General features: G+C 46.3%; 2 protein-coding genes across 2 annotated transcripts in view; both read left to right on the forward strand.

The window, feature by feature from the left end:
- LOC306982194 (solute carrier family 22 member 6) overlaps positions 1-23,669 on the forward strand; it is an 89,061-nt gene that overhangs the window by 38,361 nt on the left and 27,031 nt on the right. The gene's annotated exons all lie outside the window — the stretch shown is intronic.
- LOC306981957 (protein Shroom2-like) lies at positions 1,125-23,234 on the forward strand (the record flags this gene model as incomplete). The annotated part of the gene is made up of 11 exons (XM_079581697.1): positions 1,125-1,319; positions 1,379-1,527; positions 11,125-11,142; positions 11,255-11,368; positions 12,957-14,742; positions 15,625-15,677; positions 16,637-16,909; positions 19,202-19,591; positions 21,689-21,854; positions 21,990-22,262; positions 22,951-23,234. 11 exons carry the CDS (start codon positions 1,125-1,127, stop codon positions 23,221-23,223), a joined length of 3,690 nt encoding a protein of 1,229 aa, XP_079437823.1. The 3' UTR covers positions 23,224-23,234.

Here is a 23,669-nt window from a genome sequence, read left to right on the forward strand (position 1 = left end):
ACAACTTTAAAATGTAAAAAACTTCAAGAAATGTCGTCGTCGGAGCCGTTCAACTGACACATGATGAGGAGAAGAAGAAGAAGCCCGGGGAAGTTTGGGGCTCTGAGCATCCCCTCAAGTCACGCAATTAACAGGTAAGAAAAGCGATTTAAATGGGGGAAAATGACATAAATACTCGTGTGTAAACTTCTGCACTTGGTTTGGTGTGAGAAATGTTGTCAAAAATGCGTTTATCGCGTTTGTTTGGCTCGTTATCGACAGTTAGCTGTGGCTTAATTGGATCCATTTCCACTTCGTGAGCTAACTGTTAGCTAATAATGTTTTATTAATCAGTGAGCTACGACTGTTTACTGTTTATACACGTTCTTTTGGTTCACACAACTGATACCTAATTACTGAAACGTAATTAAAAGAAGTTATTGGACTAAATCTATGACTAAAATCTTAAGATATTTGATAATATTTTAATAAAAAGTGGAAAAAGGGTCTAAAAACATGGGAATTTCAGTATCACAGGTCTGTGCTTTTTGTTCATGTGGGAGAAAAAAAATGATGGAAAAAAGTGACAATAATATGACGAAAAAGTGACAAAAATTTGACAAAAAAGTGAAAAAAATGACGAAAAAGTGACAAAAAAGTTACGTAAATATGATGAAAAAGTGAACAAAAATTTGACAAAAAAGTGACAAAAATATGACAAATAATTTACAAAAAATTTACAAAAATGTGATAAAATTATGACGAAAATGTGATGAAAATGTGAAGAAAATGCGGCATAAAAGCAATAAATAAGCGATGAAAAAAAAGCCTTTTAAAATGATGACAACAATGAGGAAGAATATCCATTTAGATCAGTTTTGTAAGTCTTAAATGAGGCGTTTCACTGTTGTCGAGAAGCCTCTAGATTTAGGTAAAGCTGAACTGGAGAAGATGCTCTCGGTTCAGGCGGGGGGTAAGAAGTTAATAAAGACTACATCAGTGCAAGACATAATATAAAGTGTAATTTTATAACTATTGCAAGGAAAAATGTACTTAACCTGATAAAAGATGAAAGTTCTAACTACATTTTATGGATATATCATTCACGTTCTCCCCTTTCTACCGTTTTCCAGGTGGATGTGAAGATGTTATTTCCAGTCTCGGTGCTGGAGGACGTCTCGTGGAGGCCGTTCCCGACTCCAGGACCAGGGGGCATGACGGCGCAGAGCAGCCCTGTGGGGGGAGAGCGCCTCGTGGAGGTCCTGCTCAAAGGCAAAGCTCCGTGGGGTTTCACTCTGAGAGGAGGGACGGAGCACAAGGAGCCGCTGGTCATCACTAAGGTACCACTGCACGACGGGCTGAGAGCGCGGCTCTTAAGGGTAACGTGGGCGTGTCGCAGGTGGAGAGCGGCAGCGCGGCGGCGGCGGTGCAGCTCCAGGTCGGCGATGAGCTCGTGGGAGTGAACTCTGTGATTCTGTGCGGGTCCCGACAGGAGGCCATCACTCTGGTGAAGAGCTCCCACAGAACACTGTCTCTGCTCGTGTCCAGGTACAACTCCACTTACTGAAAGGCTGTCTGCCCCGGGCTCGGCTTTGTCTTGTTCTTGTTCTTCATTTCATTTCATTTCAGAGTAATCCACTCCTCACAGTTTATAAAGTCATTCAGTCTGTCAATTAACTGTCAAAATCAAGGCCTTAAACAAATGTAATCTCTTAACCCTCTCCTCAACCAAGCACATTTTCTCCAGTTCGGTGTCAGTTTTATACAAATTTGTTCCCCAAACAATCCTATTTTATTCATTTTGCTTTAAAGCAGTACTTTGTAACTCTTGCCCCTGGAGGCCATAAGTGCAACTGCAGGTGTCGTAGCAAGTTGCAGAAAAGACAAAGGGACAGAGGGATATTGTTCATCTAATTACACAATGGAGATCATTTGTTTCACTCAAACTTGGCTGTAAATACTGTTTAAAGGAACAGGCCACTGTTTTTACATACTGAGATATGTTCTTACCTGAGCTTTGACGAGTTCTTTAGGACCTGTCTGATCTTCCCCCGTGCCTTCAGTCACGTAAACACAGCGCAGACGGCGTTAGCATTTAGCCTCTCCCTCTCTCCTCTATAGCTCCAAAACAGGTCAAGATAGAAGCTACCAAGCTCTTCCACGTTTTCCCTTTTTAAATATGGTTACGTGAAGTGTTCCACTACAAAGTATAATTACACACAATTAAACAATGTGGATTTTCTAAGTGGATAAAAGGGGAACTATATTGTAAGGCGTAATAATACCAGGAGTAGTTCGAAATCCACGCAGTAAAGTGAAGATTACTGCGCAGTAATCTTCACTTTACTGCGTGGATGCCAAATTGTTTAATTTTGTGTAATTATACTTTGTAGTGGAACACTTCACGTAACCATATTTAAATAGGGAAAACGTGGAAGAGCTTGGTAGCTTCTATCTTGACCTGTTTTGGAGCTATAGAGGAGAGAGGGAGAGGCTAAATGCTAACGCCGTCCGCGCTGTGTTTACGTGACTGAAGGCACGGGTGAAGATCAGACAGGTCCTAAAGAACTCGTCACAGCTCAGGTAAGAACATATCTCAGTATGTAAAAACAGTGGCCTGTTCCTTTAAGTTGCCGCTCACCCACAGTTAGCTTTGCCCGTTAGCCTGTTAGCTTCTTCTTCGTGATTCCATTAGTGTGTATTGGTGACTCTGACCCGGAGGCAGTCAAGTTGCAAGCGTGGTTTTCTGGCCAGAGACACCAGGGGGAGATGTAAGACCCTCCAATCATCCCATAAACACTTGTATTACCCCCAGAGGGACTACGGGAAAGATTTATTTAGGTAAACACATTGCTTAGTACTGCTTTAAAATATCCACATTTCTCTCATTTATCTGTTTAATGGAATGTTTAGAACTCGTCTTATACTTAATGTTTGGTTTGGGATTTGTGATGATGCTGAGTCTTCGTCCCTCGTGATTGTCTCCGAATGCAGTTAAATGTGACCCTGTGGTGAAAAGGCGACAGGAGACAAAGCCATGTTCCAGCGCGGTGGTTTGTCCGGCGTAAACCTTATCGTTCTTATCGCCCCGTTCAGAGCAGAGAGAGCACAGACCTGGGCCCCTCGCCTCGCTCCGCGCTGAAACAAAAGCCGCCTTTGTGCAGCGGCCAAAGTGTTATTCCAGGGCAGATAAAGCAGACGGCAGCAACACAAACATACATAAACATACAGGAGCGGGATTAATCAAAGTCAGTATTATGGTCGCAGTTAGGGCTTAGTTTTGATGAAGTAATTAAATGTTTATGGTTAATGTCTCTGTAATGACTGGACTGATCCACATGAAACAGAGGAACTGAGGTCACATGACTGTCTCGTAAAGGCGTCTGAAAGTGGAGTAGGGCAGAAACAACTAATCGATTAATCGGCAACTAATCGATTACTAAAATAGTTGTCAACTATTTCAGTAATCGATTAATCGTTTTCTAGGAAACACAGACTAAAATTGAGCAAAAAAGACATGACAATTATGTATTTTGGATGAAAGCCTACTTTGTTTTTTAAAGTGAGGGTCTGCAGTGTTTTGTACATCGTAAATTTCATAAATATCTGTCTTTGTCTCGTCCAGTCAAAGCAGAATTAGCACAAAGAGCCTCCTACAAACGTCTACTTTTAGTTTACTCCATCAACATGTCCTCAAACGCCGCCACTTTAGCTCTATGTGATAAAAAAAAATGAAAAAAATACAATTTCCATGCACCTTTCACAGCCAAGCGATTAATCGATTAATCGTAAAAATAATCGGTCGATTAATCGATTACCAAAATAATCGTTAGTTGCAGCCCTAAAGTGGAGACGATATTCAGAGTGATGAGAGGACTTTCAGCTTAACGATGAATTAGAGCTGGGTGATATTGACAAGAAGGAATATCTGAATATTTTTCGGACTTTCTCAATAACGATGATGATCAAGTGATATTTTTGCAAAACGTCAGGAAAAAAAAACAGATTTTAAATTGATACCGCTTTGTCGCTCAAAAAGAAAATAAAAAATACCAATATTTTCCTATTTTTTGTATATTTTCTCCACATTTTTCCCCAAATGTTATTTTTTTCTCAAATTTTCTCCCCAATTTTTTTTCTTTTCCTAATTTCGTGAAGGGAGGGAGGACGAAAAAGAAAGGACGAAAGGTAGGCAGGAATGAATGAATGAAGGAAGGAGAGATAAAAGAAGAAAGGAAGGAAGGAAGCAGGAATAGGAAAAAAGGAAGAATAGAAGAAGGATGGAGAAAAGAAAGCAAGGAAAGAAGGAAGAATCGGTGCAGCTAAGAATCCTATTGTGGTAACGTGGTAACTATGGGAATTTTAGTTAAAAAAAAAGTAGTTTAAAAAATCCCAAAATATTTTCCTATTTTTTTTATATTTTCTCCACATTTTTCCCCAAATGTTTTTTTTTTTTCTCAAATTTTCTCCCCAATTTTTTTTTTCTTTTCCTAATTTCCCCCCATTTTTTTAAAACATATATTTTCTCCACATTTTCCCCAAATTAATTTAATTATTATTATTATTATTTTTTTTTATTTTCTCCCAATTTTATATATTTTTTCTTCAAATTTCCCCCCCATTCCTTCCAAACAACAACTTCGATATTATCTTGCAGATACTTTTCCCACGTCTAAATCCAGTCTCTTCCAAATTATGATCAGGGGAAACATTTGGACATTTCCTGTTTGGACCTTTCTTTCCACTGGTCTTAATCTCTTAATGTAAAATAGTGACTTTCTCGGCTATTTTTACTGCATGAGTTGGTCAAAAATCACATTCAGCTGCACTTTTAGCTGTAATTGTGCTAAAAAAAAAACCAATTTCCTCTCTTTTCTGGTTCTGCATCATCCTCTCCTCTTCATCCTCTCCTCTTCATCCTCTCCTCTTCATCCTCTCCTCTTCATCCTCTCCTCTTCATCCTCTCCTCTTCATCCTCCTGCTCTTCTCCGAGTCCGAGCACCGGCTGCACTTGTCCCAAACGGCAGCACGGACTTAAACTCTGAATCCAATTACAAGCTCCACAAGTGCGTGCTCAGCTTTGCCGCCCCACCTGCTCCACACGGGGGGGGGGGGGGCGACCCGGACCTGAAATCACATGTTTACTCTTTATCGCCCACTTCAGTTCACTTTCCTCGCCACTTTATCCCCGTCAGCGCCTCCAGCTCTGCTCCGGGACAGACTGAAACCGTTCTGAAGCGGGATTCTGAAACACCTCCCTCCTCAAAGCCCAGCTCCCCCCTCAGAAATCCCCACAGTGGTACGCTCCGTGTTGCCTAGGTGAGTTGACACTGCTCAGTCGTATCATTGTTTCCTTAAGCTTTTAGTGGTCGCTGCGGCTGCTTTTTGAATCTTCCAGCTCCTCTTTTGGATATGTTTGGATTCGTAGAGTAGTTTCTTTGTCTCAGGTACGTCCAACACTTGTATTATTTACTTTCAGAAGTTCACAGAGAGGTTTAAAGTGGCACAAAGAGCAAAAGGATGGATTGCAACAGTTCTTGTAAAGTTAAAGAGTACATTTGTGAGCATTTATGTCGTAAAACCTTGATGTTTTGTCCATTTATGTCAGTGTTGAATCATAACTGGAAGGTCAAGATGTGGGGATTCTCTCTGCCATAGCTTTTAAATTTTAAATCTTATTTCAACAACGTGAACTTCTCAGCTTCAACCTGTTCTGATTATAGACAGATGGAGCTTTGAGGATGTTCGTTTTCTTTGGAAATCGCAAACTTTACTTGTATATTGTTATTATATTGTTGTTTTCAAATATATTTAATGATATTCTGATGTTCTATGGCTGAAGTTCACATGTTTTCAGTCAATTCTTTTCATTTTAGTCATAGTTTTAGCCTCATTCACTTCTTTCTATTGAGCTTTTGTTTCGTTTTAGTCACAAAATATTACTTGGACCAAAATGATGAACCCGCCTTAACCAAGCACATTTTCTCCTGTTCGGCTTTACCCAAGTGTAAAACAAAACTGACGTAAACAGATCTTTTTCCCTGCGTTGTTGCCGTGTTGTCTTCAATCTTTTTGTAGCTCTTCTTTATCCGATTTTCGTCATTTTCTTTGTGGCTTTTCTCTTGTTTTTCGTCACATTTTTGCCATTTGTATTCATCCTCGTTTTCGGAAGAAGAAGAAGAAAGGAGAAAAATATGAATATATTTAAATGAATATAAATGAATATTATTTTCCTTAGTTTTTCCCAATTTTTCCCCACTTTTTCCCACATTTCTCTAGCCTGGCTAACGCCAGACTAAAATCACAAGTGATATTTAGTCTGGGGACACCAATTCATTTTCTCGTAGGAGAGGTGTGGTTTATGGGGCGCTACGAATGTCTATCATGCGTCTGCACGAGGCCACAGCCAATCGTATCCGATGACGTATGACGTACCCGCTGTAAACTTTTCGAGCTAAATTAATAGCGTCGCGTCTGCTGCTGTCATGTTGGATCCGTAAATAAACTTTATTTTTTTTATCCGTAAATAAACTACAAGCTTCCGTATATCGAATAGTGCGTCATCATCTTGCCGTCCCTTCTCGTTCTGTGATTGGTTCCCAAATCAATGCGAAATTTTTCTACATTTTTTGTTTCTCAAGTTTTCCACATTTTCACTAATTTTTCTTTTTGATTTCCTCCCATTTTTACTATTTTTTCCCTTTTTTTTTCTTTTTTTAATTTTCTCCCAATTTAGTTTTTTCTTCTTCATGTTTTCTCCACATTTTCCCCAATGTGACTTGTCGTTTTGGTTTATGCTGAACTGTAGAACATGTGCTCGGTTCAGGCGGGGATATTTCCTAGTGGACGAGGCTGAAACATTTAGGGAAACGTTCAGTGAAGCTGCGTTGACTTTACAACCTCGAAGCAGCACCACTTCATGACATCATCAGGTGGAGCGGAGCATCTGCAGGTGGTTAAAGAGAGGACCTGATATCGGTGCTGGTCAGTGGGAGGACTCGCTCTGCAGTTGTGGAGTGGGAGTTTAAGCCCGGCCGTGATGACGAGCGCAGTTTCCTTTGTGTTCCTGTGACATGACTCCACCGTCTGACCCCGTGTGTGTGTCTGGACTCTGACAAAATAATGACGAATCAGCAGCGAAAACACACGGGAGGCAGGCGTCTGTACGGAGGGGAGGGACAGGTGGAACAGGAGGATAGAAACAGATACAAACCAAGCAAAGAAACGCTCGGTCTATGGTTAAAACTGTGACGAAGTTCAGCGTGAGGTCATGTGACTGTATCGTAAAGGCGTCCACAAGGGGAGTAAAAAGGAAGGAAAAATAAGGGAAGGAGAAGAGTTAAAAAAGGAAAGAGAAGAAGGAAGGAGAGAAAAGGAAGGGAGAAAAAAGGAAGGAAGAAGAGAGATAAGAAAGGAGGAAAGGTAGGCAGAAATGAAGGAAGGAGAATATAAGAAGGAGGCAGAAATGAAGGAAGGAAGGAGAGAAAAAAAAGAAGAATATAAGGAGGCAGAAAAAAGGAAGGAGAGAACAGAAGAAAGGAAATGAAGGGAGGAAGGAGGGAGAGAAAAAGAAAAATGGGAGAGAAGAAGCAAGGAAAGAAAAAGAAGAGAAAGGTAGGCAGGAATGAAGGAAGGAAGGAGAGAGAAAATGAAAGAGAAGAAGGAAGGAGAGAGAAAAGAAGAAATGAAGGAAGGAGAGAAAAAGAAAGGAAAGAAAAGGAAGAAAGAAGAGAGATAAGAAAGGAGGAAAGGTAGGCAGAAATGAAGGAAGGAGAATATAAGAAGGAGGCAGAGAAAAGGAAGGAAGGTGAGAAAAAGAAAGGAGGTAGGCAGAAATGAAGGAAGGAAGGAGAGATAAGAAAGGAAGAATATAAGGAGGCAGAAAAAAGGAAGGAGAGAACAGAAGAAAGGAAATGAAGGGAGGAAGGAGGGAGGGAGAGAAAAAGAAAAATGGGAGTGAAGAAGGAAGGAAAGAAAAAGAAGGGAGGAAAGGTAGGCAGAAATGATTGAAGGAAGGAGAGAGAAAATGAAAGAGAAGAAGGAAAGAGAGAGAAAAGAAGAAAGGAAGGAAGAGAGGAAGGAGGGAAGCAGGAATAGGAAAAAAGGAAGAATAGAAGAAGGATGCAGAAAAAAGGAAGGAGAGAAAAGAAGAATAGAAGAAGGATGGAGAAAAGAAAGCAAAGAAAGAAGGAAGAATTGGTGCAGCTAAGAATCCTATTGTGATAACTATGGTAATTTAGTTTAAAACACTAACTTTTAGACTTTGTTTTTAGTTAAAAGGCGTCCAGGAGGGGAGACAATATTAAGAATTACCAAAAGGACTTTGAGCATGAGACAAATGTGGCAGATTTGTGAATCCAATCACTTCTAAATAATGATCAGGGAAAACATTTGGACATTTCTTCCCGTTGTCTCTCCCGTTGACCCCAGTGTGAAAACCTCCAATCGAAGCAAACCACTATCGCAGTGAGAAGTAAGAAAAGCCACTGCATTCCAGATATTTGCAGCATTATCTCGAACCCAGATTAAACTCCACTGACTCCACAAAGCCCCGCCCCCTGGACTAAGATTTATCGTAATCCCCCAGAGCTACGACAGTGTCCCCTCAGGCCTTAGGACCATTTTAGACCGGGACAATGAGGCGCGAGCTACAGGCCGGACTTCACACTCTGGGACTTTTCTTTTATCAGGATAGACAAAGATGTTCTAGTGCAGCAGTTCATACTTCCGTCCTCTTTCCGGTCCTTTCCCGACTCCCTCTCAGTTCATGGCGCGGTCGTTGCAGAAAGCTGGGTCAGATGTTTGTGTTTGTCTTGTCCGGGGCTCGTGTTTCATGTTTCTTCGGTGGATATCTGTGACGGAGCAGCCGCACAAAGACAAGAGCTCACGTTAGTGTCGCCTTTGTCCGCACGCGTTTGAGGAAACCTATCTCCAGCCAAGGAGCAGGAAGAGAGAGGTCGTGGAGAGGAAATGTAACGATACCTGAACAATACTTTCAATACTTACCTTCATTTCAGCTGAAACAACCTGCTGTCCCTGAACCAACAGCATCAAAACCTGGATCTGATAGAACATTACCCAGCCCTTATCACCTCACAAAGGGAGGGTTCCTCTACTACTCAAAACATGCACAGTCGGGTTCACCATAGGGCAAGAACTTCCTCGGAAAAGAGATTCTGGCTTTACAAATAAAGGCATATTAACCTCTTAACCCGGGGATAGCACATTTTCTCCAATGTGGCTGTCGTCATTATTCATTCACTCCATACTCGGTGGTGGTAAGCTACTGTTACTGTAGCCACAGCTGTCCTGGGGTCGACTGACGGAAGCGAAGCAACCAGTCTGTGCCATCAGCTCCTCCGACCACCACCACTCACTCACCACATTCACCCCAGGCTTCCTGCTGTTCCCAAACGGTCTCCCATCTAAGCACCGACCAGGCCCTTCCTGCTGAGCTTAAAGATCTGACGGGATTGGGCAGAGCAAAGTAGGGCTTAGCTTTCAAATGAGGCAGTACACTGTTCTCTCCGGTAGAGAAGCTTTTAGATTTTTCTAAAGCCAAACTGGAGAAAATGCACTCGGTTCAGGCGAGGGGTTAGGGGTAAAAAAAAAAGCTCAATAAGCAAAATAGGCAGTAAATGATTGCTTATTGTGAACATTTAAGCTGATTTTGAAAGAATGAACTAGAGGAGTTTTAGACCGAGTTTGAAAAGGCGCCTGATAAGAGTTTGTTGCCAGCAGTGATTTCACATCGTGTGTGTGGCGCTCGGGGACACATCTCCAGAACTGCCTGGCTGGAGGATTCACCTATTGCACATGTTTTTAGTGGTAGGGGAAACCGGAGTAGCCGGAGGAAACCTACGCAGACACGGGGAGAACATGCAAGCTCCACACACAAGGCCCAGGTGGGAATCGAACCCGGGACCTTCTAGCTGTGAAGCACGAGGGCTAACCACTACTGTCCAGTATCTGTCACATTTACTGCTTTAACCTGATCTCAGACAGGGCTCAGAACGCCTCCTCCATCCATGGCCTCCCTGCACCACAAAACAACTGTCAATAACTCACCTTCTATCCCCCTCTGCCCCCTCCTCGCTGCGTGGCGCCCCCTTCAGGCCGCTCAGGGCTGAATCATGGTGGACGTGGCGGCTCGAGGCGCCATGCCGTCAGAGTCCGAGGTGCACGTGGCTCGCAGCTTTCTCACCAAGATCTTACGAAGTTCTATGAGGTACCGGGAGCCCAGTGTTCGTGCGTCTGGTGTTAGAGATTCAGTCTGTAGCTGTGATGAAGTCCTCTAGTTTTCTCCTCTCCATAGTAGGGCTGGGCCACATCCACACAAATTCATCTAGACATATTTTTGGGGACTTTCCAGATAACGATGGGGAAGCAATGTTTCTTTTGTCACTAAAAAGGATAATTTTTCCCGACAACAAAAGGGCACGAAAAACACTCTCCCAAAATGTTCCCAAATTGTTCCCCTCTATATTTCTCCCATTTGTTCCTCATTTTTTCTCCACTTTTCCCTCCAATTTTTCCTATTTTTTTTTTTCAATTCCTCTCTTCCCCCTTTTTATTTTTGCAATACTTCCCCTATTTTATTTTTCCACTTCCCCTATTTCCTTATTTCCCCCAGTTTTCCCCTATTTTTCCCCTTCATTTCCCCTGTATTTCTCTGCATTTTTTTGCACCATATTTTTAGATTTTTTTCCTAATTATTTCCTTATTTTTTCCCTACATATTTTTCTTCAGTTTTTCCCAATATTTCACCCAATTTCTCCTGTATTTTTGCCTCATACTTTTCGATTTTTTTCCCCCCATTATTTCCATATTTTTTCAATCCCTCCCTTCTCCCTTTATATTTTCGCAATACTTCCTCAATTTTTTTTTTTTTCACTTCCTCCCCAGTTTTTCTTAATTTCTTCCCATTTTTTTTTCTAAATTTGACATTGGGCATAAGCTCTAATATTGTAAATTTGCACATCTTCCAAACAGTGATTCGGATATGTTGCCCTTCTCTAGTCCGTATTGTGCTGTAGAGACGTTAGTGCTTCCAGCTCAGGGAGGTTGTAGGTTCAAATCTGCCTCACAGAGAAGTGTTTAAAACTGACAGTGTTTCATGTCTTTGCCCAACGCTCTCGTGTCAAGGAGGAGCCGATTCAAAGGGTGAGTACAGTGTGAGGAAAGATCAGTCTCCGAGGTCATTTTTACAGACTGGGCCTAATACAAAAGGAATAGAAACTTAAATAACCGGAGTTGTGTGGTCGTTCTCTCGTAGGAAACATGCCCCCGGGTCGCGGCCTCACTCCTGGCACTCGTCGAAGCTGACAGAAGAGGAGACTTCTGGGAAACAGGCCGCCGCTCCAGTGTGGCAGCCCAAACATGACACCAGGTGAACAGTTCAGGGGAAACACGAAGACATCCCCGGTATAAACCACCTCTTAACCTAAACTCATCCCTGTGCAGCAGGCCTGGGCAATATTGATCCCAATTTTCGCATCAATATTGTGCCTTTTTTTCTCCGTTAGTTTTATCCTTTTATTTCACCCATTTTTTCACAAAATATTTCCCCATATTTTTGTATTTTATCCCATTTCCTCTATTTTTTTCCAATTATTTCCCAGTTTTTGTCCTATTTTTCTCCAGTTTTTCCCTTTTATTTCACCCAATTTCCCACGTATTTCTCCCAAATTTTTGCCCCAAATGTTTCTACTTTTTCCCCCATTATTTCCTTATTTTTCCCCAAGTTCTCCCCGCATATTTTTCCCTCAATTATTCCCTATTATTTCCTTATTTTCCCCAGTTTTTGCCTTATCTTTGTTTCAAGTTTTTCCCAATGTTTCACCCAATTTGCCCTGTATTTTTACCCTATACTTTTATATTTTTCCGCATTATTTCCTTTTTTATCCCCCAATTTTCCCCACATATTTTTAAATTTTTTTACCCATTATTTACTTATTTTTTCCTCAAGTTCTCCCCACATATTTTTCTATTTTGACCTCAATTATTCCCCATTATTTCCTTATTTTTCCCAGTTTTTCCCTGATTTTTTTCTCCAATTTTCCCCCAGTCTTTCACCCAATATGCCCCGTATTTTTACCCTTATTTTTACCACATATTTTTCTATTTCTTTGGCTATTCATGGGCATGTTTTGACCATTAGAAATCGCCTGCATTACAGTTTTAGCATCAGTGGTTCTGCTGCTGATCCACATGCAGGTACATGAGCCTCTGTTCTGTGGCTGTTCTTCTGTCTCACTAACAAAGCCTTTTCTCTCAGCACATTTCAAACACTGAACGTACCAATAACCCAGATTAAAACCAGTAAATTCTCTGTAGTTAAAGCGAGACGCTGCAGGTGAAAACAGTATTTTTTCACATGGACAATGTCGAGATTTTTGGCTATTTTTCTCTTTTAAAGGGGGTATTATGCAAAATGGACTTTTTCAAGCTTTCCATCATGTTATTCTGTCATTCCCTCGTTAAAAACATGCCTGAAGTGTTGCCTTGGCACATTCACGTATTTCTGAGTAATCTGTAAAAACTCTGATGGCGGCCATTTTAGGGATAGGTTTGCCTGAGTCCTCCTAGGAACGCCCCCACCTCCTGGAGACGCCTCCGAGCTTTCGTCACCAGCCGAGTAACCAACCACTGCTCCTCAGCAGAACCCCCTCCCCACTGATGCCACAGACAGCGTGTGGAGGGGGCGTGTCTAAAGGCTCAGAGTTCTTAAAGAGACAGAGGCCTATTTCAAGACATTCACTACAGCCATTTTGAGAGAGACATTTTATACAAGGCAGTTATTCTAATTTACTGCATTTATAGACCGACAGAAGGTTTGGTCATCATTGTAGTGTGATATAGACTGGTGCTATGTGACTGAAAAAAGCAGAATACCCCCTCTTTAACAGTTTAGTTGTAATGTAGGAGTAAAAGCGGACCTTTATGATGATTTGATGACATTTTTTTTTCCTCTTTAGGCCCAAAGATCCATCTCCATCCGCGGACGACCCACCGCAGCATGCGCCTTTGAAGCCCATGGAGCGCCCCTCGCACCCGTCGCACCCCTTTCCCCCGGGACACACCTCCCCGACCAAATACCCCTCCAGCTCCGAGTCTTTCAGCAGCTCCGACGCTCCGTTCAGGAAGGGAACCAGCGCCGAGAACATCTTCTTCAAAGGCCTGTATCCGGAGAGGGGCCGCTTCTTCGTGAACGGCGGCTGGGACGGGACTCAGGACCAGCCCATGTCTCGCCTTTCCGTCGGAGGAAGACCCGGCGTCGGCCCCGTTTGGCAAATCCCAGAGAAGAAGAAGTCGCAGTCGCCTCCGCCGCCGCCTCTGCCGCTGAGGAGCGACAGTTTCGCTGCCACCAAAGTCTTCCCGTTTTCAGAGGCGCCGCTGAAGACTCAGAATCGCTCCGTAGAGAACCTGCCTGACAACAATGTCAGAAATCAAGATAAAATAGATCTAAGGAGAAGTTTGAACCCGCTCCCGATCAACACCAACCTGCTTCACCCCAGCTCCGCCGCCGACCACAGCTACAAACATCCCAATAAGCTTTTCTCGCTCTCCAGCAACGACGTCCGGCATTTCGGGCCTCAGCCGGTTCACAAAAGACAATTCAGCGACGAAAGCCCGCTGCATTCGAGCGCGAGAGCGGCCCCGAGCTCCAAAAGCCAGAGCGTGGCGAGCTATTACCGCAGTCTGCAGGACCTCCCCGCCAACATCCGCAAAAACCACCGCAGCGCCACCTTAGTCTCCAATCAAAACGCGGAGATGGAACGACTGGGGAAATATTACAGAGCGACGCAGGAGCACAAGTGGCTGAGCGGGAACGACTCGGTGTTGAAGTTAGGTTTGAAGGCGAAGGCGTTGTACAGTCAGGAGAGAAACGGTCAGGCGCAACAAGACGCCGCGAGAAACCAAGAGGAAGCCGACGCGAAGAAGCCGCCGGAGCAGAAGAAGCCGCACGACCCGTGGGTGCCGCAGGAGGACCACAGGATCACGCCGCAGAAAACGCCGCTGCTGCACTCGCTGGCGCAGGAGAACCAGGAGAACGGCGAGGCCACGGGCAGCGGGAAAGTCGGGCGACGCAGCGACCGCTACGCCACGACCCTGCGCAACGAGATCCAGCAGAAGCGGGCGCAGCTGCAGAAGAGCCGCAGCGCCGCCACCCTGACGTGCGAGGACGAGGACGACGGGACGGAGGACTGGAAGAGCTCGGAAATGTCCGACACGTACAAGGATCATCTGAAGGAGGCGCAGGCCCGGGTTCTGCAGGCCACGTCGTTCCAGAGGCGAGACCTGGAGCCCGGGTCAGGCGTGAAGCCGAGCGGGCGCGTCAGGGGGAGGAAGCGCCTGCCCTTAGCCAAACGCACGCACTCGTTCTCCGAACCGGACAAAATCAACAAACTGGGAGTGGAGGGAGACCATCAGGCGGGAGCTTTCGGAGAACGGAAAAAGTTCACGGACGCTAAACCGGCGTTTTCTAAACCAGTCGCGAAGAAGGAGGGTCACGACGCGGAGAAGGGCAGCGGCGAGGAGAAACCCGGCCTCGGCGACGGGCAGAGGCAGGAGTCCAAAGAGCAGCTCCGGTTGGGCACGTTCGCAGAGTACCAGGCCACGTGGAGCAAGCAGAAGAAAGACGGTAAAGGCCAAGGGAGGTGTCACTCTGCGGAGAACATCCTGGACGCGGAGGCGGAGGAGGCGCTGGAGTGCGTCCACGAACGATCCAGGTCCTCGCCATCGGCCGACTTCTACGCAACGGTAAGAAACTAAACGTAACAATATGACCACAAAGCAGCGATTATACATTATAGTTCTCCAAGTGTGTTAGTCCTGGATAGGGCTGGTTACCGGTACTGGCCTGGTTTTGGTGTTGTTGGTCCAGGGACAGAATTAAACGAAGTGACTTTTGTTTTTTCAGCTCAAATAATTTATTTTCTCCAATTTTTCCCCATTTTTTCCTGAATGTTTTTCCGATTTTTTTGTTGCAATGTTTTCCTTATTTTTGCCCCTATTTATATACATTTTTTGCCATTTCCCTCTGAATTTTAGCCTTATTTTTCCATTTTTTTTCCTAAATGTTTGCCACATTCTTTTTTTGTCACAATTTTTTCCTAATTTTGTAATTTTTCCCGATTTTTTTCTTTTCCATTTTTTTCCTAATTTTTGCCATTTCCCCCTGATTTTTAGCCTTATTTTTTCCCATTTTCCCTTGAATGTTTGCCACATTTTTTCCCTTTTTTTTTGGCCCATTTTTTTTCCTGATTTTTGCAATTTTTCCCTGATTTTTTTTCCCATTCTTTTCCTGAAAGTTTGCCCCGTTTTCTTTTTTTTTCCTTCTGATTTTTGCCCAAATTTTGGCAATTTTTTCCACATTTTTTCCCTCCAATTTCTCAGTTTCTCACACATTTCTTGACATTGGAGATTAATCCAATATTGCAAAAGGGCAGATCTTCCACATATTGTAGTCTAGAACTAGAAAACAGAACAACAAATATTCGAGTATAGGAATCGTTGAGGTATCGGTAATGAAAACCAAGTATCGTGAAAGTACTGGCATCAATAATTTAACTTCTCGTTGACTCTGTGTGACGCTGAAACATCTTTTTCCTCATGCATTTCTTTGTTGTCTCTTTATTCCAGAATGACCCTCCCCCGTGGACAGACCTTCCAGTTCAACAAAGCAGCAAAAACAGGTCCGAGAATCACAAAAACCCACGACCGGCCGCATATTTTCATCTGACCTTCTTCTCTCGTCACTCGAATGTGGAATCTGCTTTAACGGTGCCACTTTGGAAACACGCAGCACGTCCTGACCTGGTCACTGATGTTCTGCACCTCAAAGGCTCAAAACACACACCTCTGTTCAAATTCACAGAAATATCTGACGCGGAGGGTTCAGGAGTTAGACTTTAAAGTTAAAATATCAAGAACGATGCTCCTTTTGTTGTGTTGTCTCACTGAAGTGGTTTATCTGTCTGGAGCAGCTGTGGAGGAAACACCACGAGCACAATGAGAGGAAACATCCATCTGTTTACCTTTAAAATCAAACCAGCTCCTTTGAAAATGATTTGGTTTGTGCCGTTTTGAGAGAAAGACTTGGCTGCCGATGGCCACATAGCCGCCTACCTGTTGCTATAACCATGTTTATTACTTATCGAGCAGATCATTGACTGTTTAAGTTTTCAAAAGCATCATTCTCCTCTTGATCTTGTGTTAAGTCTCTTCCTTCTGCAAAAAGAACCGTGTTTACCCTGTAGAACTGGGCCCACGATCAGGACCTCATATTTATGGACTTACGATTGAAGTTGGCACAATTTTTCTTTATATGCTTTATTTTTGACCCAAAGTAAGTTGTGTCTCATTGTGTTTCATGTTCATTGTGGGAGATTTTAAGATGAAGTCCTTTTCAAACAGAAGAATTGTCATTTATTGCGATAGTTTCCTGCCCCAATATATTGAACTGTAGATTTTATTATCTTGACAAGCCTCGGAAACTACAAATATTAGAGCTTTTTGCTGCGTTGTTTTGGGTCAGGCAGTTTGTATTGTGGAGTTGTGGACTCTTTGTGCCAGCGCCGCCACAGGAAATACTTGCCGTCTCCGTGTCGTCTGTGTCATTTTAACTCTGTCTAATTTGCTCATGTTTCTGCAGAGAAGATTCCGAGCCTGCGGTCCAGCCTCCGGACCACAGCCCACAGCCGCCGCAGCCCGCGCCCAGGAGCGAGTGCCCTTTCCCGGACGGCCACAGCCCGACCCCCGGAGCTCCCGCGACTCTTATAGCTCCAGAAACCACATCCTCAAACGGGACGTCCCAGCCGGAGCCGGAGGAAGACGCCAGCGGCCGCCGCTCGCCGTCGCCGCCGCAGTTCTCCCCGCTCAGGATCACGGACAGACCTCCAGCCGCGCCGGCAGACCGCTCCCCCAGGTAAGAGGCTTATCCCGGGGCCAGGTTACGTAAAGCTGCCCACACAAGAGGCTTTAGAGCGGGCAGGAGGTAAACAAGGGCAAGGAGAGCCAGGAGGGCCGGGAGAGGGAGGAGAGGGAGGAGAGGCAGGAGAGGAAGCAGAGGGAGGAGAGGCAGGAGAGGAAGGAGAGGAAGGAGAGGCGGGAGAGGAAGGAGAGCCAGGAGAGGGAGGAGAGGAAGGAGAGGGAGGAGAGGCGGGAGAGGGAGGAGAGCCAGGAGAGGGAGGAGAGGCGGGAGAGGCGGGAGAGGAAGGAGAGGGAGGAGAGGCGGGAGAGGAAGGAGAGGGAGGAGAGGAAGGAGAGGAAGGAGAGCCAGGAGAGCCAGGAGAGGGAGGAGAGGCGGGAGAGGGAGGAGAGGGAGGAGAGCCAGGAGAGCCAGGAGAGGGAGGAGAGGCGGGAGAGGAAGGAGAGGGAGGAGAGCCAGGAGAGCCAGGAGAGGGAGGAGAGGCGGGAGAGGAAGGAGAGGGAGGAGAGCCAGGAGAGGGAGAAGAGGAAGGAGAGGAAGGAGAGCCAGGAGAGGGAGGAGAGCCAGGAGAGGCGGGAGAGGGAGGAGAGGAAGGAGAGCCAGGAGAGGCGGGAGAGGGAGGAGAGCCAGGAGAGGAAGGAGAGGGAGGAGAGCCAGGAGAGGAAGGAGAGCCAGGAGAGGCGGGAGAGGGAGGAGAGCCAGGAGAGGAAGGAGAGGGAGGAGAGCCAGGAGAGGAAGGAGAGGGAGGAGAGCCAGGAGAGGGAGGAGAGCCAGGAGAGCCAGGAGAGGAAGGAGAGGCAGGAGAGGGAGAAGAGGAAGGAGAGGAAGGAGAGCCAGGAGAGCCAGGAGAGGGAGGAGAGCCAGGAGAGGCGGGAGAGGGAGGAGAGGAAGGAGAGCCAGGAGAGACGGGAGAGGGAGGAGAGGAAGGAGAGGAAGGAGAGCCAGGAGAGGCGGGAGAGGGAGGAGAGCCAGGAGAGGAAGGAGAGGGAGGAGAGCCAGGAGAGGCGGGAGAGGGAGGAGAGCCAGGAGAGGAAGGAGAGGGAGGAGAGCCAGGAGAGGCGGGAGAGGGAGGAGAGCCAGGAGAGGAAGGAGAGGGAGGAGAGCCAGGAGAGGAAGGAGAGCCAGGAGAGGCGGGAGAGGGAGGAGAGCCAGGAGAGGAAGGAGAGGGAGGAGAGCCAGGAGAGGCGGGAGAGGGAGGAGAGGAAGGAGAGCCAGGAGAGGCGGGAGAGGGAGGAGAGCCAGGAGAGGAAGGAGAGGGAGGAGAGCCAGGAGAGGAAGGAGAGGGAGGAGAGCCAGGAGAGGAAGGAGAGGCAGGAGAGGAAGGAGAGGCAGGAGAGGGAAGAGAGGGAAGAGGCACGGGCACCGGTCAGGGGGCAGAGTGTGATCTGGTTTAGTCAAGTGCAGATGGCAGGTTTTCATACTTCATTATGACCTGAGGGGTAAACCATGAAGCTGGATTAGTAGGGGGTTAAGTGGTCATACAAAGCTGGGCAACTTTCTATCAGGTCTCCATGGAAACAAGCCCTTAGCCATGACCAATCACAGGAGACATGAAAAAGGCTTACTTCTTGTTCACAGAAGAGTTGCATTTTATTTGTGATAAAGTTTGTTAACCTCTTAGCCCTCGCCTTAACCAAGTGCATTTCCTCCAGTCATTTGAAAGCTAAGACCTACAAAATCTAAATGATCTAAACTGATATTTTTCCCCCTGTATCGGATCGGTATCGGCTGTATGAAGTGTCAAAAAAGCGTATCGGTGCATCCCTAGTTAAGAGGTTAAGTTAGTTAGTTTTGAGCGCTGTAATTTCTAAAGTTGTGGACACTTTTGTAGGCCTTAGCTTTCAAATTAGATATGACACTGTTGCTCTCCAGTTGAGAAGCTCTTGACTATAATAGGCCAGTGTAACGTCTCATTTGAAAGCTAAGTCCTACAAAACTGATCTAAATGGATCTTTTTCCTTCGCTTTGGTGTCGTCACTTTTTTTCACCTTCTTTTTCTCATTTTTGCCTCTTTTTTGTTGCTTCTTTGTTCAGTTCTTGTCACTTTTTTTGTCATTCTTTTGTGGCTTTTTCGTCACTTTTTCGTCACACTTTCCTCAGTTCTTTTGTTGCGTTTTCATCCTCGTTTCTCTTCAGAAGCTTGTGGATTTGGGTAGAGCCAAACTGGAGAATCTGTGCTTATTTCAGGTGGGATTAAAAGGTTAAAGTCATTGGCTTTATCTTCGAGGTTAGGGGTACACGCTGAGAGATGCAGAGTGTGACCTGTGACCTTTTACCGTCTCCGCTCAGGTCGGACGATGGCGCCGCTGCGTTGGATCCGAGTCCCGTGAAGATCGTCCCGGTGCGGATCGTCCAGTCAGAGCCGGGCCCCGAGCGCTGCCTCCTGCCCCAGAGCGGAACACCGCCCCTGGGCTCCGCCTCCAGCGCCTTCAGCCCCGTCCCCCAGCCCCCGCCCGACCCCCACGCCGCCGAGGACATGAAGCGCGAGGAGCTGGCGAGGGACATCATGGACAAAGACCGGTCTCTGGCCGAGGTGTTGGACCAGAGCGGGCGCAGGACCACCATGGACCTGATGGAGGGGCTGTACCCAGAGGAGGAGGCCGTTCTGGGGGGGAAAGCTCCGAGACACAGGGCCTGCTCCTCCTCCAGAGCTCCAGCTTCTCCACGGAACAACGCCAGGTCAGTGCTGCCCCCTAGTGCCCACAGACATCCTCAGGGTTCATTAGAACAGTCAGTGCTGCCCCCTAGTGCCCACAGACATCCTCAGGGTTCATTAGGACAGAGTCAGTGCTGCCCCCTAGTGCCCACAGACATCCTCAGGGTTCATTAGGACAGTCAGTGCTGCCCCCTAGTGCCCACAGACATCCTCAGGGAACATTAGGACAGAGTTAGTGCTGCCCCCTAGTGCCCACAGACATCCTCAGGGTTCATTAGGACAGAGTCAGTGCTGCCCCCTAGTGCCCACAGACATCCTCAGGGTTCATTAGGACAGTCAGTGCTGCCCCCTAGTGCCCACAGACATCCTCAGGGTTCATTAGGACAGAGTCAGTGCTGCCCCCTAGTGCCCACTGACATCCTCAGGGAACATTAGGACAGTCAGTGCTGCCCCCTAGTGCCCACAGACATCCTCAGGGAACATTAGGACAGTCAGTGCTGCCCCCTAGTGCCCACAGACATCCTCAGGGAACATTAGGACAGTCAGTGCTGCCCCCTAGTGCCCACAGACATCCTCAGGGTTCCTTAGGTCAGAGTCAGTGCTGCCCCCTAGTGCCCACTGACATCCTCAGGGTTCATTAGGACAGAGTCAGTGCTGCCCCCTAGTGCCCACAGACATCCTCAGGGTTCATTAGGACAGTCAGTGCTGCCCCCTAGTGCCCACTGACATCCTCAGGGTTCATTAGGACAGTCAGTGCTTCCCCCTAGTGCCCACAGACATCCTCAGGGAACATTAGGACAGTCAGTGCTGCCCCCTAGTGCCCACTGACATCCTCAGGGTTCATTAGGACAGTCAGTGCTTCCCCCTAGTGCCCACAGACATCCTCAGGGTTCATTAGGACAGTCAGTGCTGCCCCCTAGTGCCCACAGACATCCTCAGGGTTCATTAGGACAGAGTCAGTGCTGCCCCCTAGTGCCCACAAACATCCTCAGGGAACATTAGGACAGTCAGTGCTGCCCCCTAGTGCCCACAGACATCCTCAGGGTTCATTTCATCAATAGGGCCATTAGATACCGTTACCTCTCTTTGACAGCAGTGCTTTAACAATATTAGTAATACAAATGAGCAAAAATGAGGGGAAACAATTAGGAAAACGCTTATTAAATGAAATATTCCAAGACCTTATGGATTTGATATTAATGTACCCAAATGTGTAGTGTTCATAAGTCACACTGAGCTTCTGTAGAAATGTAAAAGCCTAATGAGCGACTTGGAAAGATGACCTTTGACTGCCCCCTAGTGTTCATTTATATCTTCTACAGCAGTGATTCTCAAACTTGTCACTCCAAGAACAACTTTTCCAAAAGCCCACAACTTTCCAGCAACTTTTCCAATAATCCGTAATTTCCTTCGCAACTAAAGTGAGTTTCTGATCATATATACACACACTTATATATACATTTGACTTGTTATAAATGATTTGTGCGTAGGAAGTCATGCCCAGCGCGTCTGTGGGTTTCAGACTCGCCTGGGTCTGACTTTGGGCCAAACACAGACATGGAAACATTGGATTGGTTCTACTTTGAGGAGTGCTGTCTCTGTCCGAGTCGCTTTGCTCGGCCCCTGGATGTTTCTTTATCTGACAGCTAAACGCTGCATGTGCATCACTTCTCTCCCCCGTGATACAGAGGCGTTTGTGTGAGGGGCTGGTGGAATGTTAATGATGTTAATGAGCGAAATAAACAGTCATTGATCCTTTGCTCTGTTCCCCTCAGAGTCTCCTTTATTAAAGGCTCTTATCAGAGTTTATGGACTCACAGCGACAGACGGGTGCTGGTCTGACGCACGTGGGTCTGTTATTTACATTATACAACCTTTCATAGTAACGCCCAGTTCAGGTCTTTTCTTTGGTCTCTTTGGTTAAAACTGAAAAATCAACTTTTAAATGCTTTTCTCAAGCATCGATAAACTCATCTGTGATTGAGTTTTAGAATCTGAATCTTTTATTTCCGTTGGCAGTGAAAGGATGAGATATAAATAGAATAAGGTGATAAAACTAGGATAAAAAGTAAGCTAAACTTAATAACCTGAATACTGAATGTCTGTCCCGTTGAGTCCAGGCGGGACGAGGACAGTGCGTCTCTCTCGGCCGCCGCCTGCCTCGTGCCCAGTTCGTCGTATTACAGCACGTCGGCGCCTAAAGCCGAGCTGCTCATCAAAATGAAGGACATGAGGCAGGAGCTGGACTCTGAGGACGAGCTGGACACGGACCTCGCCAGTAAAAAGGTAAGACTGCACCGATGATGAGTCCACCGTCGATATAAAGGCTTTAGATTTAGATAAAGGTCTTTTTTTTTAATAAACTGAAAGATGTAGTGACGTGAATCCCCTGAAATGCCCTGACTCTCCGTCCTCCCGCAGCAGGAGCTGATCTGGAGCCTGGCGCAGAAGCTGGCGGTGCTGCGTGAGGCTCGGCAGTCGCTGCAGGAGGACGTGGAGCAGAACGAGGCTCTGGGCCGCGAGGTGGAGGCCACGGTCCAGCGCCGGTGCCAACCCAACCAGCTGGACCGCTTCCGCATGTTCGTGGGAGACCTGGACAAAGTGGTCAGTCTGCTGCTGTCGCTGTCCGGACGCCTGGCCCGAGTGGAGAACGCCCTCTACAGCCTGGAGGAGGAGGCGCCCAACACCGAGAAGGTAAGACTGGAGAGGAGAGAGAGGAACAGAGGAGAGAGGGGAACGTCGAGAGAGAGGAAAGCTGAAAGAGGAAAGCCGAGGGAGGAAAGCCGAGAGAGAGGAATGCAGAGAGACGAAAGCCGAGGGAGAAGAAAGCTGAAAGAGGAAAGCCGAAGGAGGAACGCCGAAAGAGGAAAGCCTAAAAAGAGAGGAAAGTCGAAAGAGAGGAACGTCAAAAAGAGAGGAAAGCCGAGGGAGATGAAAGAAGAACGAGAGGAAAGCCTAAAAGAGAGGAAAGCAGACTGAGAGGAAAGCCTAAAGGAGAGGAAAGCCGAGGGAGAGGAAAGCCGAAAGAGAGGAAAGCCTAAAAGAGAGGAAAGTCGAAAGAGAGGAAAGCCGAGGGAGAGGAAAGCCGAAAGAGAGGAAAGGCTAAAAGAGAGGAAAGAAGAACGAGAGGAAAGCCTAAAAGAGAGGAAAGAAGAACGAGAGGAAAGGCTAAAAGAGAGGAAAGAAGAACGAGAGGAAAGGCTAAAAGAGAGGAAAGAAGAACGAGAGGAAAGGCTAAAAGAGAGGAAAGAAGAACGAGAGGAAAGCCTAAAAGAGAGGAAAGAAGAACGAGAGGAAAGCCTAAAAGAGAGGAAAGCCGAGAGAGGAATCATTTCTCTTTTCACCTGCAGCGTCTCGCCTACATTTCGTCCTCTTTTCGCAGCACACACTGACGGAGAAGCGGAAGCTTCTGATGCGTCAGCATGAGGACGCCAAGGAGCTGAAGGAGAACCTCGACCGCCGCGAGAAACTGGTCTCCGTCGTCATGGAAACGCACCTGGGCCCCGAGAGCCTGGACGACTACCGGCACTTCGTGAAGATGAAGTCGGCGCTGATCATCGAGCAGCGGAAACTGGAGGACAAGATCAAACTGGGAGAGGAGCAGCTCAAGTGTCTGCTGGACAGTCTCCCCCTGGAGCAACGGCCGCCGCTGTGAGGGACGGAGGAACCAAGGAACCGATCTATCTGTTACAAACGGATCAATCCAATAGTATTTTATAATGATATATTATTACTGCTTAAAGATATTGTATAGTAACTTATTTAACGACGTTTCTACTGAAATGGAGCGTTTCTTATCGCCGTTTAAATGTGGATTATGTAAAGGAATGTCTTCTGAAAACTTGTTCCCGGGTTTTGCTGTGAGAGTTTAAGCTTCTGACTTTTGGACAGTATTTTGGCGTTTGCTTCTCGCTTTCTTTCACAAATCAAACAAAAACCCAATAAAACGTCCAAATGAAAGCATGTCGTTTTTTTTCACCCGATGAAAATACATCAGAAAAGCCGAGAGAGAGGAAAGCCGAGAGAGAGGAAAGCCGAGAGAAGACAGCCGACTAAGAGGAAAGCCGACAGAGAGAGGAAAATGGAGAGTGAGAGGAAAGC

This window comes from Gobius niger (genome assembly GCF_951799975.1).
Source record: "Gobius niger genome assembly, chromosome: 23".
Lineage (NCBI taxonomy): Eukaryota > Metazoa > Chordata > Actinopteri > Gobiiformes > Gobiidae > Gobius > Gobius niger.